At 42.2% G+C, this 17,996-nt stretch overlaps 1 protein-coding gene across 7 annotated transcripts in view; it reads right to left on the bottom strand.

The window, feature by feature from the left end:
* The window catches only part of crtc3 (CREB regulated transcription coactivator 3), a 58,394-nt gene that overhangs the window by 14,504 nt on the left and 25,894 nt on the right, over positions 1-17,996 (bottom strand). For 5 of the 7 annotated variants that reach the window (XM_010877617.4, XM_010877607.4, XM_010877633.4 and 2 more), the window contains 2 exons: positions 6,421-6,483; positions 4,327-4,430 (listed from right to left, as the gene is read on the bottom strand). In XM_010877617.4, coding sequence (XP_010875919.2) covers positions 4,327-4,430; positions 6,421-6,483 — 167 coding nt within the window. The remainder of the gene's footprint in view (positions 1-4,326; positions 4,431-6,420; positions 6,484-17,996) is intronic. The other 2 variants (XM_010877649.5, XM_010877625.4) reach the window with 1 other exon arrangement.

Genomic DNA, 17,996 nt, shown 5'->3' with positions numbered 1-17,996 from the left:
ACAAAAGGGACTTGTATCCATTAAAAGACCATAGGAGCATTTCTAAGTCCACATCCCCACACCCTCTCACGACTCTCACTGATCTGATCACATTAATAACCACAACAACAACATTATATCCCCTGCTGGTGTACATCAACACAACACACTCCACTGTCTGAGTGTCTGGAAACATCCATTCAGAGCTGAGGAATAGGGAGGCATGGGGGGGGTGGGGTTCGGGCTTCAGAGGAGGAGAGGAAATTGGAAGAGATTAGGGAGAATAGGAAAATATCGGACACACCGAGGATAGACGACTGGGCAGAGGGAGGAGAGAGAAAGACAAAAGAGAGAAAGGAAAGATGGGTTGGGGTAAAGGAAGAAAATACTGGAGAGGAGGGAGCCAGGGGCTGAGCGCAAGAGAGGAGTATTAGAGACATGGGAGAGAAGGTACAGAAAGAGGAGGAGCAATGTGCAATAAAAGGCGAATGAGGGCAGAAAGGGAGAAGGAAGGAAAAAGAGTGAGGTCGGTACAAGCACAGGACGGTCCCAGCCAGATCAACGCTTCTCTCACCAATCAGGCATTTTAATGAGAGAGTGCAAGCAGAAAATAATGTAATATCTATATACACTGACTAAAAAAAATACAATAAAATATTATTACAACATTTTCGGGATGGCCTAAGACGCTCCCCTTCTCAAGAAACCACTTGACCCTCCTGATGTCAAAACTGCGGAACAGTATCAATTCTGTCTTTCCTTTCCAAACATTTCAGCGTGCTGTCTGTGACCAACTCTCCTGTCCAATCTCAGAAGGCATTCCTTGACATTTACCAGTCAGGCTTCAAGACGAGTCACTACTGAGCTGACTTTATCCTCCTCACTCAGTCTTCTTGATTATCTGCTGGCTTTTACACTGAACCAGATAATACCCACTTCACCCTGCACATGATTGCAAGATAGAACTGCTCAATAAATTGCCTGATAAAATATAAGGCCTCGTCAAGTGCGACAAGTAAATACGACCATGTTCGAGATTGTTGATTTGGATGGTTGAGATGTGCCTTTTCCATGGTACATCTAGTGTAAAGGATGTGCCTTTTCCATGGTACATCTAGTGTAAAGGATGTGCCTTTTCCATGGTACATCTAGTGTAAAGGATGTGCCTTTTCCATGGTACATCTAGTGTAAAGGATGTGCCTTTTCCATGGTACATCTAGCGTAAAGGATGGCCCTTTCTATGGTTCATCTAGTGTAAAGGATGTGCCTTGGGCACTTGGTATTTCTGCAGCTATAGCTTCCCTAATCTCCAACTATGTTTTTCAAAGCAGCATTATCCAACAATAAGAGGCTTATTTTACACAATGCTGCTACTCTCCACCCCTACATAATGTAAACAATAAAGGATCAGTATTGGCCATTCCAGCAGAACAACGGCCAGTGTCAGCCTCAAAACAGATTGCTGTATCCCAGGTAAATGTGTATCAATATGTGCACCATTGCTAACCCTGTTAACATTTAAAAAAGCCTCAACAAAGCCTCTGAAGATATATGGACGTAGGATCTCTGGATTAACTTCTATCTGTTCAGAATCTCTACTGTAAGCAAATGGTTTTATTGACTTAATATTTCTCGAAGCACACGCCCTCAACCGTCACTGTTATGTGTGACCCATTCTCTAAGAATGTTAGCTGGTTCAATAAGATCGTCTCTCTGTATTAAATCACTTCGGCTTTGGTCTGTGGTTGGTCAATATTAGTATAAACAGTTCAGATGGTAGTTTACAGATATAATTTCATTTGTTTTCAATTCTCTAGCGTCCCATCCATGGAAAGTGGTTTTACAGCAAGGTCTCATGCTATTCAGCCCTCTGTTGTTGAGTAAAACCTTGCAATTCGAGCCTACACCTTTGTAAAAGGAGAAGATTCAACTAACAGAGTGAATTAAATCTACTTGCATATTTTATTAAATTATCAGGGCTATATTGTTCATTCCATTCACTGAACCAGTAGCTCTCCTGCTGTCCTCTCTTCATGGAGACCTAATATATATTTGCGGTCTTAGAGAGGTCCATATGAGATACATAATCATTGGATCATTGGAATCATTGTTTAGCTGGAAGACCAAAAACCTTCAACACAGATCCAGTGTTTGCACCGAACACAGATTGAACCCTGAACTCTGAAATGCCTAATAATAGGCGGATTTGCACTTTGAAAGTCCCCCAGAACCAGCAGGGGAACCCTACTGCATTATCAAATACACCCATGTTAGATTTAAGGGGGTGAGGGATCTATCTTTACCCAGTATTTAAAAAAGGTCTCTGCAAAATGTCTAAGTTCATACATCGCTTGAAGTAACAGTTGGACTGTCCCTCTATGAATGCAACTACCTCACTCAGTGCAACATGACTGGTTACAGTATATTGCTCTATCCGCGATAATATGATCTGATCAAACTTTGTCAAATAACCATGATCTGTGTGAAAACCGAATGTACGGTCCCAGCGAAAACAACATTGGTGAACCTCAGTCGATTGTGGTACAAACCATGTACATTTCATGTGATGTATGTTTGTCGTGGGTTTGAAGTTTACCTTTTCTAGATGGTTCATGGTCTTACAGCCCAAGACAATGAGAAAACATTGGAGTCACGTCCGGCAACAGCTAGTGATGGCCATTCAAGGCTTCATTACTGTTCTAGTAGCAGGACATTATGCTAGCAGCGCTAACTCAGATTTTCTTTTTCAGAATAAAAGCCATCATTGAATTATATACGGTCATATAGTTAACAATCTAGTCTGTACATTTTATGTTTAATGTCTGTTCCAATGTTATTCTTGTCTGTTCTTTTTCAGACTAGATTGTTAAATATATTGATTTATACATTTCAATGATGGCTTTTAATGTGATAAAGAAAATCTGAGGGCTCCCAGCATAATATCCTGCTGCAAAAATAACACTAATGAAGCCTCGTTTGGCCATCATTACCAACAACCACACCACACCCAAATAAGCTTAGATCACATTTGTTTTGGCCGTTGTTCTTTAATATTTTGCCACGATACTGTAATGATTTTCACAGAAATATCTTAACTCTTGAAGTTCATTACGGGGTTCTGTTCGTTATAGGGTTCTGTTCATTATGGAGAGGGACTCAGTGGGCCATGAGATGGCCTAGACGACTGTACAAATTTATGACAACATTGGAGGCATTTCCCTCAGATCACACAGACCCAGAAATAATCTGAAATTATTACAAAGTAAAAATCAATGAAGTCCAGAATCAGCAAGGCTAAATACTGCAATTGTAGAAGCAAGAGTCGCAAGATGTTGCCATGAGAAGAGAGCAATCAGGGGAGCACTAAGTAGTGAACATAACCAATAATCATTCTTTAGTTTTCCATTCTTTTTCCCATTATTACAACAGTGTACTGTAAATACCCTTTAATACAGCATTCAACATACCTTGATCCTTTTAATAAGCATGCGTGTAATGTAATAGTCATGTGTAATGTACTTATTATACATTCCTGTCTTTTGCAATAACAGTCTTAAGAGACAAAAAGAGAGGGGAGAGTGAGAGAAACAGAGTGTGATTGATTGATTGTTTTTTGCAATAATGCTTTGGCAATGTAAACATGCATTTGTCAGGCCAATAAAGCTCTTTTTAATTTAATTGAGAGAGAAGAGAGAAAGAAAATCTTATAGTACAAACACACATTCAGTATGGAATGAAACCTATATCCCTGTGACTTTGGGGTTTCAGGCTGGGTGTTTTGTAAAAACACTTAGTGAAAACTGCTGATTTAAAAAGGTCTTTATAAAATGACTAGACTCTCTGAGGTTACAGTCTTCCAACTAATGATGTACATCAGCACTGTGTGTAAGTCTTGTATCAGAAATACCTTCAAACAGTACAAAGGAGGCCATGGAAACAAAAAAGGTTTGGAAATAAAAATAGGACAACAGAGTTGGCTCTGTGTGACGTCTGAGAACCCATCTTACCCGTCTACTGTCCTTTAAACTGAACAGGTTTTTAAATGCCAACTGAGGTTCTGTACCGCTCCAACACCTCCAAGCTCCCTCTATCTTCTGGACAAGGGCCCTGTCGGGGTCCCAAACAACACCCTCTAACCTACACAAGTGCACTACTTTAGAGAGCTGGACTACTGAATCACTGGAGATGCAGAGTTGTCTGCACGCGTGCGTAGTCAACACGTGGAAGTGTTGGTGTGTGTGTGACTGCACTGCAGTGTGTGACTAAAGGGTGTGTGTGTGTTTGAACACGTCAAATGCAAAGAGGCAGGATGTGTAAAGGTGCACAGTTGTGTGTGTTCATTCTCACCGTTGCGCTGGGGGGGGCCGCGCCCCATCTGATGGTTCATTACAAAGGGGTCCTGGGGATTAGGATTCATGGCACTTGTATGCAGAGCCGAGTCTGAGTTGGTTCTGTACAGAGAGGATAGCGTAGGAGGAGTGTGTAGAGAGAGGAAGAGGAGTGGGAAGAGGAGAGTGCAGAGAGGGAGACGAGAGGGAGGAGGAGGATGAGAGGGCAGAGAGGAGGAGAGGGCAGTGAGGAGGAGAGGGAGTCAGTATTGTGACCCAGAGGAGGACAGAGGCTTAGGATGCCTCACAGCTAGGTCAATGATTCATTCAGTAGTGGGCCTGCACTCCGCTCTGCCAACACACACACACAGACAATATCCAATTATGTACACACATCTCATACTAGTTGTGTTGTTTCTTTCCCCCGACACACCCTCTTTCACACACGCCCACCAACACACCCCCTCACATTATGAGTATCTGCCTACTAAACATCAGGATGCAGAGCTTATTACAGTTAATAGAACAAGTCTTGGGTTGGGTGGCAAAATACTAGAAATAAAGATCAAATGGCATTTTTATTTGATAATTATAAAATAGATGATTGTAATATAAAACACGAGTTGTTTATTTGGCAGGTGTGCAATGGGCTCTGGAAAATCCACCAGATCAACGGAACCTAACTTAGTAGGAAATCATTTAATTGTAAGACATGAACAAAATGCTTTAGAGCTTAAAATACAGCAAAAGAGTGTCCCGTATGGGTCTGCTGGTTTGACTCCCACCATGGGCTGATAACTCCCACCATGGGCTGATAACTCCCACCATGGGCTGATAACTCCCACCATGGGCTGATAACTCCCACCATGGGCTGATTACTCCCACCATGGGCTGATTACTCCCACCATGGGCTGATAACTCCCACCATGGGCTGATTACTCCCACCATGGGCTGATAACTCCCACCATGGGCTCAATTTAATGTTAACGACAATGCAGCCTGGAAGAATCAAAACATCATGTGTAGTACAGAATCACATGTAGTACAGAAAAGACACTAAAACCTCTTGTTAGTGCACAATTTAAATAAATAAAAAACAGTGCAAACCAAAAGCAAAAAAAAAAAAGTCCCTTCTCCCAGACCTAAAATAGTATTTCCTGGTGTAGGTTAATAATTTTTAGGGACTTTGACATTTTAAATTGGAATTAAACAACAAAACTTGAAAGGCTGACAATAAACTGAATGAGACCAATAAAATAGATTATTTATTTCCCCAAAATATTATATGAAAATTAGGAATATAGTGTGAATTTCAGGGCCACACTGTCCTGCTCTAAAGTAAATTAATGAATTAATCCACAGCATATCATAACATCAGCAATAACCTTGGTGATGGACATACCATCTGACTGAACACGCAACAGTTGTAAATTACATCATAACATCAGCAATAACCTTGGTGATGGACATACCATCTGACTGAACACACAACAGTTGTAAATTACATCATAACATCAGCAATAACCTTGGTGATGGACATACCATCTGACTGAACACACAACAGTTGTAAATTACATCATAACATCAGCATAAGATCAGAAGAGAGGTTGACAAGCTCCAAAGACAGATTGCTGTGGAGGAGTGAAAACAACTTTCTAGAAGTGAATAAATGAGCTGTGAAAATGGTAGCGTTAAGAGCGGTGGCAGCTGCACAGGAAGAGGCCACACCTTACCCTAAATGTCACACTGTGGCCCAGCTGTTAGTGAAAACCAAAGAGGACAGAAACTGATTAGTGTTATATTGGGAAAGGGAGAGACAAGATAGAGAGAGCATCAGAGAGATGAGAAGAAAAGGTGAGGGGGACGACGACAAGGAAGAACTAACAGACACTATGACTTGTGCTCTGTCTTTGCAACGCCGCATCTCAAAGCCTTGTTAGAAAGATGAACAGATCTAAAAAAAATTAAATAAAAAAATAAAAACAAGAAAGTGACGGAGGAAAACAAGGGGGCAAAGAAAGAGATAGAAATACAAGGAAGGATATATGCAGAGAAAGAGTGGGGGGGAGATGGGGGGGGGAGACGGAGCGAGAGATGAGGCTAAAGATGTCACCTGTTGAGCTGAGACATTAATCTATATCCAGGTCGTTTCTCCTCGGCCCACGGCTGCTGTTCCCTTCAGAGAGAAAGGGGAAAAAACATCACACCGGTTTAGCGCTTTGCTGAGGCTCAGAAAGAGCTTGATTCCGTGAGAGATTCCAGGGGTACATGATTAGTATGTGACAAAAGGTAAGGTCACAGAGAGAGACCGTGGGTAAGAAATTCTAAGCTAAGTGAAATCTGGGGTGAGTTACGTCATTAGTTTCAAGCCCAACATTTTACGAACTGAAAACAGTATTTTATAGCATAAAACAATGACAACATTTCCAGGAAAATAGTTTCAAATAAGGCGACCCCTCATGGGGACACAACCAGACGTTGTGTGCAGTCTGGGTATTCTCAACTGCAGTCGTTCTTTTGAACCTACAAACAGCAGTCTCTGGTGTGTGGGTGCGAACGATAAAAGGCCTGAAAAGGTGTGGTCACAATGTGGCAGAACAGGTCCCTAAGAGATTGTGGAGAACTTGTGTTAAGAGTTTTACCACGAAATCCATATGTGTTTACTACTGGGTGTCAACGGGGGTTTGAAGCGAAACAGAAAGCAGTTTAACAACCCGGCTGGGAGTGAACCGCACTAACAACAAGTGTGTCCAACCAGGCAGATCAGCCCAGCACAGAAGTCCTACAGATACAATGCATTATAACTAACCCGAAGACAACAGGGAACGGTGTTGTGGCTTAGACCACCTGACATACACAGACCACAGTACCAGGTGGGCAGCAACAGCACAGTGCAGCACCCAGACCAGCAACTGAAGGCCTTGTTGGTCAAGCACTGAAGGCCTTGTGCATCTGTAGCAGGCAACACCTCAGATATTCTTGTCAGCCACAACTGCTCTCTGGCTAAGTACTGTTTGAAGACTGTTGGTAAGAGCTATGTGAAACAATGGCTATGGAGAAATATCCAGCTGGGGTTTAATCATTGAAAAAAAGGAGTCATTTGACAGGTTACAAAGCCAGCCAATGGAAGTCTCCGCCCCTGTAAATCCTTTCAAAATAAGTAATGGCAGAAATGCTTCAGAGTAGCGGACCAGCAAAGATCTACAGTGACTATGGAAGACATCAACTGAAGGGGAATGGAAACACTGAGTAGAGGAAACCTGATGATACAAAAACGTAAGTACATTCAGCCATAACATGTGGATCCTGCGGCCATTATGGTTGCCATGGTGATGTGTCAGTATGTAATACAGGCAAAGAGGAGCGCACCTATGAACCCCAGCCAAACCCCCCCCCAGCCACTCACGTAGCTCCGAGAGGACTAGAAAGGTAGGCCTCAGGGTGAATGTTGGTAGGGGGCTTTGCTGCACCCCCACTTGTTAAAAAGTTTTAGGTAATTACCTTTGCAACCCTAGTTTTAACTAAAGGCCCAATTTTAGGGGAATGAGCAGCAAGTACACGGCAGCTACGTGCTCCGCATTGCTAAGCAAGCAAGCACACCTACAGAGACACGCTTATGTTACAGGGCAAGCTCTACACAGGTGACAGCAGCTTTATTAAACATTTCCACGTAAAGCGATTTGTCCCTCCCCCTCATCCCTCGCACTGTATTGGGGCTTAGCAGCACAGGCCATAAGGAGTTCAACAGCCACACACTTCTCCCCCCTCGTCCTCTCTCATTCTACTTCAGTCTCTATCCATCCTGCTTTCACAGTGCCTCAATAGCCTTTGTCACACTGCCTCGATAGCCTTTGTCACCCTGCCTCGTTCGCATTCTCATTCTGCCCCTCTCGCTCTTCCTAAAACCCACTATTTAACAGCCTCCCACATTCCCGATCTCTCCATAGAGAGGGACACTGAAAACAAATCTGCTCTCCAGCTCTTGCGGGCGTTCCTGGTCGCTCTGCCTCATGCTCTCATTCAGCTCATTGCGCTCTTCCTCAGTTAACATCCTCCCACATTCCAGATCGTTCTGTGTTTCACACAGGGACACTAAAAACAAATGTGTCAATCAAAAGACTGCAGTGTGATAAATACAGAGCAGCCAGAGGATGAGGTCAAACTGTTCAGCAGCCAGAGGATGAGGTCAAACCATACATCAGCCAGAGGATGAGGTCAAACCATACATCAGCCAGAGGATGAGGTCAAACTGTTCAGCAGCTAGAGGATGAGGTCAAACTGTACAGCAGCTAAAGGATGAAGTCAAATTGTTCAGCCGGCAGAGGATGAGGTCAAACTGTACATCAGCCAGAGGATGAGGTAAAACTGTTCAGCAGCCAGAGGATGAACACAATCACACAGATACAAATATTAGTGGCCTCAAATCACAACCGCACAACAGAAGCAATAAAACACTGCTGAGAGGATTGTGTGTGCGTGCGTGCGTGCTGTATGCAGTTGTGGGCGTGTTGTATCCCAAAAACTGCCCCAGGTGCCCTTTGGAAAACAATGTTAATGAGGATGCACTTTAAGTGTGTGGGTGGTGGTCATGATTAACATCAAGTCCAGGGCTGTACATCCAACATTTCTTTATGCATGTGCACATCTCCTTCTGGCATGGAGCTATTCTCTATACACAAATTACTTTGAGCAGAAATAAAAACGACAACATCGTCTGTTTCATTGCGAAGGCGGGGGGGGCATTCATTCAGGATTGCGGGCCTGCTGGTCGCTCACACACCGAACTAGGACACACTTTAACCTTCCTGCGTGTACTAGTTTATATCCTAGTGATGGCTGGCACCCCAGCATCATGCCCTCTTGACCCAATCGCCTGTTCTCCAGACCGTCTCAGGAGACCTTCTTCCATTTCCCACCTCCCTGTAAACCATAGAACACTAATTCCCACCCTCTCTCATTTGAGCTGATCTCAGGCTCGGCCCACTCTCGGATCGCTACCTGGCAGACCGCTCGTATCAAGTGACGTAGAGAGGATCGGTGTCTGCCGGGCAGCCTCTTACTGCTGGTGTTCCCCAGGGCTCGGTTCCTGGCCCTCTCCTCTTCTCTCTATACACCAAGTCTGTCATATCCTCAGATGGTCTTTCCCTACCGCTGCAATGCAGACGACACTCATCTTTTTTGCGTCCAACAAAGTGACAACAGGCATCTCTGTGTCTGGCTGACATCTCCACTTGGATGTCGGCCCACCACTGCAAGGGAAGACATGACTGAGATGCTCTCTTTCCCGGGGGAAAGCCTGTCCATCTTTGTTGACCACTGCACAGTGAACCTTGGCGTTGCTATAGTCCAGACACTGCTGCAGGTTCATGCTCTAAAACATCCATGGAGCACGATCTTACATCACTCAGTAAGCAGTCCAGACACTTGTTATCGCACATCTGAACTATAGCAACTCACTCTCGGTGGGGCTCCTTGCCTGTGCAAACAAACCTCTACAACGAATTCAGAATGCAGCTGTCCGCCTGGTGTTCAACCATCCAAAGTTCTCCCATACCACCCCGCTTCTTCACACACACCACTGGCTTCCCGATTAAGCTCAAATCCCCTGCAAGACTAGGGATATTTCTAACAGAGCAACAAGATTAGCGTCTTCCCCCTAACTTCTGGTTATGCTCAAAACCTACATCCCCACCTGAACATTTAGTTCAGCCACCTCTGCACTCGGGCTATCACATCCCTTCGGGTCGGTTCCCAATCCACGCAGTCGAAAATTTAAATCATTCCACAGCCACCACCTCTCTCTGTTTTCTGGTGATTATTTGTATGGACTTCTTCCCAGCACTGACCTTTGGCTGATAAATTAATTAATTAGAACATACTCACTTCTAAATTGTTTCACCTAACACCTTTAAAATGTATTTACTTACTGTAAGCAGCTCTAGATAAGACCGCCTACTAAATTACTAAAATGCAAATGCTATTAACACGGTTGACAAAAGTAGACTGGTTCGGAAGCCATTCCAGCTCCATAAACAGAACGAAGAAAAAAAAAGTTTTGGGAAGCATCTAAAAACATCTGAAACTGGCACTGAAACAATTCTACCATGACTAGCAACAGCACTTCAACAAAGAGCCGTATTAGTTACCAGGTAAACAACATTGTCAGAGAGTTTATATACCGCCCATGTGTTTTACTTTACAGCACAACAAGAGTTTTTTGTGCTAGTGTGAACTTAAAAAGTGTATATACATATTATGTTAATGTTATTTGAATTAAATTGAGTTCACCACAATTGATGTCTAAATAAGCCCTTATTGGTCTTTTAGTTAGCATGTCCCCAGGGAGGTTAGTGTTAGATCCCATTCCATGAAATGCCTTTTAGTCTAAACCCAGGGGAGGTTTGTTTGTTCATATTCTAACGAAAGACCCAAGTACTGTGGAGACCAGGCCAGGCTGGGGCTGGGAAGAGATCGAGGCCGGAGGAGATGGGTGGTGCGTGGGTGGAGGAGGGCGTGGGACAGGGAGAGAGCCAGAGACCCGGCTGACTCTCCCCAGTCCAGCTGGCCTCCATAGGGACACATTATCGCCTCTTGCCCAGGATCCAAGTTTACAGAGAGTTTTCTGTTCTACAACAGAGACTTAGACTTTTGTAACTTTTATCAAATGAGTCCTGGGTTTGCAAATCAGTGTGTTGAATGAAAAATCCCATTATTAAAAGGTTAAAAATAAAAAACGCATGTGTTTCGCATTCCCCGCAAGTATCTGTAACATAGAAATATCCATTGAAAACGTAGGGGAGGTAAAACATAAGTAAAAATAAATATATTTACAAGGTTTGAGTGAGAGTGGTAACTGATGTCTTCAAGCGGCTACTAACCTTTTCAAATCGAGAATTTCTGTGTGCGCATAAAAATTATCCATGAGGTGCAAATACCCAGCAGGGTTCCTTAACAACAGACTAAAACAGACTCATTACGCTTAGAACAGCTCAAGGTTTGACACCATGTCTTCTTGTAACTGTACAGGGCTCATAAGCATTGACACTGCGCACAACATGAGTTTTATGATATGGAAAAGTGATCATTTGGACTCAGGTATTTGGCTTGCTTTTTCAGACCTCAATGTGGTATTCATTTTAATCATCAATATCTCATATTCCAAAATACATATGTTTAATTTTCCCAATTCCCCAACAAAAAGTTGCCCATTTAGTAGGACAGATAAGGTCACATTCCTGTCACACGTTGTTCTCAGCTTCAGAATGGCTGTTAGTCAAACCCCTAGTGCTCTGACGTCATGAAGAGCAAGACACTGTAAAGCCAGTGTATTCCAATTTAGGCACTTAGTGTCCAATTTCAACCCACATAGGGGGTTTGACTTTGAGAAGCTACAGGGAAACAACACCAAAAAAAAATAAATGCATTAGATATATCCCAGACCTCAAATAACTCCTGATGAGGCTTGAGCATTGTTGTGGAATAGGAACATTGAACTGTTGTTTTAAAAAAAAAACATTTAAGTTTACATTTTGCACCGTAGAATCTGCACTGATGTTAAGCCGTTTTGAATTGTATTCAATATTTTTAATAATGTAATACGCCCCTTGAAGAATGGTCCTTTGTCCACAATGGGACACAGATGTTCAATCTTATTTGCAGCTCCAGTTTAGGGAAAATTCTGATACGGTTCCCATCTCTGGTGGCCTTGACAGGCTGGATAACACTACAGAGACCTCATTGTTATTGCAGTAAAAAAGAAAGAAATCATAGTTGTGAACTTAGAACCTTAGACATGTAATATATATCAATATTCAAAAAATCGTAAGGCCAATTCGGATGTCATGTTTTGGTATGAAACATTGAAGTATAATTACTTGTAAGGCTGTAACCTAGATTGCAGCAGACTACCATGTGTCACAGTGGCAGTGACAGGCCCATTACATAGCCAGTAGAAGAACAGTGATTTATAAAATTCACAAGGTACTTTTTATAACACATTTGATATTGGTAACATCATGGAAGCAAAACAATCCGGGCAGCAGAAAAAAAAAAAAAAAACTAAATATAAGAAACACATTATTTTGAAAAAAGATCTACATGATCGTTGTAGATAGTTACAATAACGTATTGTTCCAAAAAAACTGAAATATTGTACTCCATCATTTGACTCCATGATATCCATCACATTTTCTTGTCATTGTCATAAGGACCTTTTTTATTGTTACGTGGATGTACAAGTTCTCGGACCAACTAACACATGTATGTCGAACACGACGCAACCCAAGGAAAAACATTAGACGCCCACCCAAACGCAACCTCTAGCCATATATGCTCAGGGTCAGCATTTCATCTTCCTGTTTGTCTGTCTGATGACAGCTCAAGAGGCTAAGGCTGAGCATAGATTTCTGGGATGAGAGCAGGGCTGAAAGGGTTAAGGACATTTGTGGCCCGTCTCCAGGCAGCCTGCTTGGGCGGTAATGCGGCGCAGATGTGACCTCCCCGCCAAGCCTTCCGGCTGCACTCTATCCCCTAAAGAGGGACCAGCGCTGGAGCATCAGTGGAGCCGAAACAAACAGAAATCACACTAAGAAAATTAGAAACACACCAACAGGACCTTGATAACCAGAGACCAGACCTCACTCCCATATACAGAGTCCCGCAGCCACACTACTGTAGACAGGGAGGGATTTTCACACCGGCCACCGCGGCTAGCACTTGATATTGATAAATCGGCAGGAGGGGGTTCTCGGGTGTGATCTTGTTTTAATGTTCCTTGGAAAGTCTCATTGCAATGTTCACACATTAGGTTGTTCTTCAACATTAGTTGAAGTATGCAAGAGATGCTAGCAGCAGGAGAGAGTGATGCCAGAGGTACTTCTGGAGAAATTGGGAACTCCACTGGTATGGTAATTGGTTGTGTTGCACAAATTTTGTCTAAGGAGTGAGCTCCATGAGTGAGTCATATGGGTGCTTAATACAATTAAAAATAAAACAATGATAAAAGATACAGAACATTCAAAATACTTTCAGAGATGAGATACATATTTCTTTGCAATATCGTACTGCCTTTTCTATCGCGACATGACATATTTGTGTGCTCCTACACTTAGTTTCAATATAAAATGTCACAATCAAGTATTGGTATAGAGGAACTTCTTAGGTCCAGGACATCACAACATTTTATAAAACTGTAACTTCACCAGGGCAATCCCCCACCATCGCAACACACAACCTTCATGGTCATGGCCCTATATCAACACACACGAAGGTCGGGTGGGCTTGACATTTAACGCTTCATTCCAACAGTGGCCGGACATTCAGCAGAAGCTAACAGTTAACCTAAACACTAGCAGCACTACTTTGTTGAAGTATAACCCGGTTTTTGGAACACTGCGTAAAGTGCAAATAAAAAAAGGAATAAAATTATGTGCAAATCATTTATCTGTAAATTCAATTGAAAACAGTACAAAGACAACATACCAAATGTGGAAACGGAAATATTATTGTTTTTGGATAAATACCCGCATGCCCATTAAATAACGCATGCCCATTTTCTATTTGATGCAAGCAACACATTTCAAAGATTTGGGGAGAGGGGCATGCGTTTGGGAAGCATTTAGGAACTGAGGAGACCAATTGCTGTAGTTTTGAAAGTGAAATGTTTTCCTGTTCTTTTAGCGGCTCAACAGTTCAGGGTCTCCTTTGTCGTATTTTTCATTTCATAATGCGCCAAATGTTTTCAATGGGTGACAGGTCCTGACTGCAGGCAGGCCAGTTTAGCAACCAGACTCTTTCACTACGGAGCCATGCTGTTGTAATACGTGCAGAATGTGGTTTGGCATTATCTTGCTGAAATAAGCAAGGTCTTCCCTGAAAGTTGTTGTCTGGATGGCAGCGGATGTTGCTCCAAAATCTAAAACATGTTGCTAGCATCAAATTTAAAGTGGGCATATATTTTTCACAATAAAATGTCTCAGTTTCAACATTTGATATGTTGTCTTCGTCCATCATTTTTGGAAATGGGGTTGTAGGTTGACGTTAACCAAAAGTTCTGGCCAATTTACAACTTTCGCAACCAATGATTAGGAATGGGAATGAAAGGTGGATCATAGATCTGTTTACAAATTCCACTAAGAGCGTCGTTTCAAATGAGAGCCTGCAGCCGGTGAAAAAACCCAAATGTCAGATGCAAGCCATTCTTGGCAGCAGGTTGCCATTTTCCATGGTAGGTTTGGCAATCATGATTGGCTGGTGCTTTGCCTGTGGGGTCCGACCAGCCTTCAAGGGATGGAATTCAGTTCTTACAGTTAATTACATAAAACATACCGTCAATATCAGAATCTTCATATCACAAACAAAACACTACCACTTAACAAGAAGGCACACCGTTTTTCATAAAAACGCTTCGCCCCACTGCCCTTCCTCCCAACACTAGGGCCTGATCCCTTATTGCAGTCATTCGAATGTGCAGCGTCAAGCAGATAATTACCCAAATTCAATAGACTACTGTCAAGCAACAGCACGGCCACAATGAGACCAAGAATCTACCATAATGTACTAAGAATCTACCATAATGTACTAAGAATCTACCATAATGTACTAAGAATCTACCATAATTTACTAAGAATCTACCATAATGTACTAAGAATCTACCATAATGTACTAAGAATCTACCATAATGTACTAAGAATCTACCATAATGTACTAAGAATTTACCATAAGGTACTATTTCTAACTGCTGCCATTTCAACACTTCATATGATGACATTAAAGATTGGGATTCAAATCGTATTCAATAAAAAAGACATAATACTCTCTAACAATGATACTGGCATCAAAATTCAAACTGAACATAACCAGTATCACAAACAAAATTAAACAGATTTTGTATTTCCAGGAGGGAAAAGTACAAAACCCTTCCAAACCTAGGGTATATTTCAATATGAGACAGTTTGCAGGTTCCATCTGCTGTCCTGCTGCCCTACATCACTCAACGGGTGACCACGCCCCAACAGTCCACCAGAAGGCTGGCTTGTGAAACAAAATGATATTAAGATACCAATGTCCGCAATGGGCTTCCTTTGGTAAAATAAATTGTGTGATACTTAGAAGACTGTTTTCCTCAGTAAATGCAGCCCACTATATTTTTTCTTTGCATGTGAATATTGTCCTACTACGGTGACAACAACATGCTTCCAACAGCCTCTGTCCTGTGTCACTACTGACATTTGATTAATCATCTGAACAAGGCAGTCACCACAGAGAAAACTTCTCTTCTGGCAGATATAAAACCAAGCCCTTTCCAGGCCCTTATACTATAAAAATTCTTCTTCCCAGTCCTAGCTTCAGTGACTTCACAGGAAAACAGACATCAATATTAACTATTATTAAAAGGTGGGACTGGGACAGATTCGACCGTAACACAAGCGCAGTGGTCAGACAGCCAAAACTGAAGCGGAAGCATATTCCAGTAACACTGTGAACACAATCTGCTCCCGAGGGGAACAGGAGGCAAAGCAGAGCTTTAGAGGTGTTAGTGCCAAGGACACAGAGTGAGAAAGTGGAGGGGTAAAGAGGGTAGAGACAGAAATAAAAAGCTCTTTTTGTCTTGTCATTTTATGTTCATGGGGAGAGATATCTTAAAAGTGCTATACAATGGACAGTGTTTCACAATTATGTCATGATTAGCTGAGATATTCACATAGTTGTATCTCCAGCGGGGCTGGCTTTTGTTCATCTTCTGTCAGAATGGGAATGCTGTTTTTATTTCATGGATGCGTCATCTAGTGGAAACTGGGGCAAATGGCCAACATAGAAATGCTCATTTTCTGGTTGCTAAAAATCGACCGTTTCGCATTAAATCAGTTTGTGTGAGAAAACAAGCACCCAAAGGCCTCTCGGATAGCACAGTGGTCTAGTGATTTAAATGCAACCGAGTGACCAAGTCGCATTCCCATCCGGCATAAATGTATACTAGGATTAAAAGACATGGTGCACTGGAAACAGACAGGGAGAAACCTCAAAGAGAGAAACCAATTGACAGGAGAGGCTGGTTAGCATGTGGAACGCATGCGGTTTGGGAGAGAACAGCAGAGGTCAAATAAGAAAGGTCACATCCATAAACACAAGAGACATTTAACACTGTACATGTGTCCAGTCAAACATGCCAAACTGAAACAATCACAAATAAATACCCATAACGAGGGCCGCAGATATCGTTTTGATAATTGATTATTTTATGCAGAACAAATCTGATTAAGTGAATAACTGGGGAAAAAAGGTCAGTCTGTGGTGTTGCTATTTATATATTTTTTTTAAATGTAAGAAACAAAGTCTTGATCGTATGTTTTATTAGCAGCAATAAAATATTTAATGAAAATGTATTTGTATTACCAGTCACATAAAATTCATAGATTTGGCCCAAATGAGCCGTAATGTAAATTTACTGATATACTTTTAGCAACTGTAAATGCAGAAAGTTGTGGCATATCAGATTTATATTTCTGTTCAGGATACAAGGACAAAGGTAGAGAAAAGCAAAATAAACAGGAAGAAATCTAGTTCAGATTGTAACAAGCCAGCGCTGTGATATCTATGGTACCAAACAGCCATTTCACCAGTACAATTTAAATGCTCAATCTTCTCTAATAGGAGCATTACACATGCTCCTTTACCGAACCAGTTTGGAAAAAAAACTCACCATGTTCAGATTTTCTAAGCAATGATTTAGTAATCCATATGACCACTCACATTTCAGTTGAAGAAAATGATGTACTAGATAAGGAACTTAACAAGAGAGGCAACTACGCAGACCTGTTGCCCTTAGCCAAAGCTAACGGTTGTAGCAGATTATTAGCCTAATCTACATGTGCTTGCTCTGACTGGATCCAAACACAACCATCAAAGAAAATGATCATGGTCATTAGGGGCACTGACATGAGTTTTTCGGGGGAAAACCTTGTTTGAATCCATTAGCTAGCTGTTTTTGTATTCGGGCCAGCAGTTTCAGAGCATGAACAAGGATTTTCCTCCACATGAAACTCAAAGGCGGCCGCCTTCCCAAAACCTGGCACTGCCTCTGCGCATCGGCATGGTAGAACATATCTTTGAGCTCATACGGCAAATCGCCCACCATTTCCTTCATATTGGCAGTGTTTTCAGATAGGTAGATTTCCCCAATAATTGGGCTATTTTGAATGTGCTCGGGCAGGTCAATTTACAGATGGGGTTGTAAAGAAGACGCAGCGTTTGCACAGATTTCACGGTTTACTGTCAGTGATCTGGCAACCTTGCATACCGCCCCTGGTGTCGCGGAGATGAGAAACCGGAAAAACAAGTGGAACCTAATTCTTTTACACCCATGCATGTCAAAAATATTTAAATAAAACGTAATATTGCTTAACAACATGTAAAAAATAAACATATTGCTTGTATATTTTGGTTGCTATTAGGGAGGATATTGTAGTGGGCCTTAGCTGCTCCAGTGGTCTTGGACAACAAGGCAGATTTAACACTATAATAGATAAAGTATATCACAGAGGGGTGTCTGGTAGAGCGCGGGCTAGCTGGGGTTGGAGCACAACCTCTGACATATTTTCAGTATGACAGGGCCTGTCCAGACAGCGTTAGGTCTGCGAGACATAATAGCATCACTGTGAATCACTGTGGTGTAAGTCACACGTGATAATG

Source organism: Esox lucius, chromosome 2 (genome assembly GCF_011004845.1).
Source record: "Esox lucius isolate fEsoLuc1 chromosome 2, fEsoLuc1.pri, whole genome shotgun sequence".
Taxonomy (NCBI): domain Eukaryota; kingdom Metazoa; phylum Chordata; class Actinopteri; order Esociformes; family Esocidae; genus Esox; species Esox lucius.
This window is presented reverse-complemented; position numbering and strand designations above follow the sequence as displayed.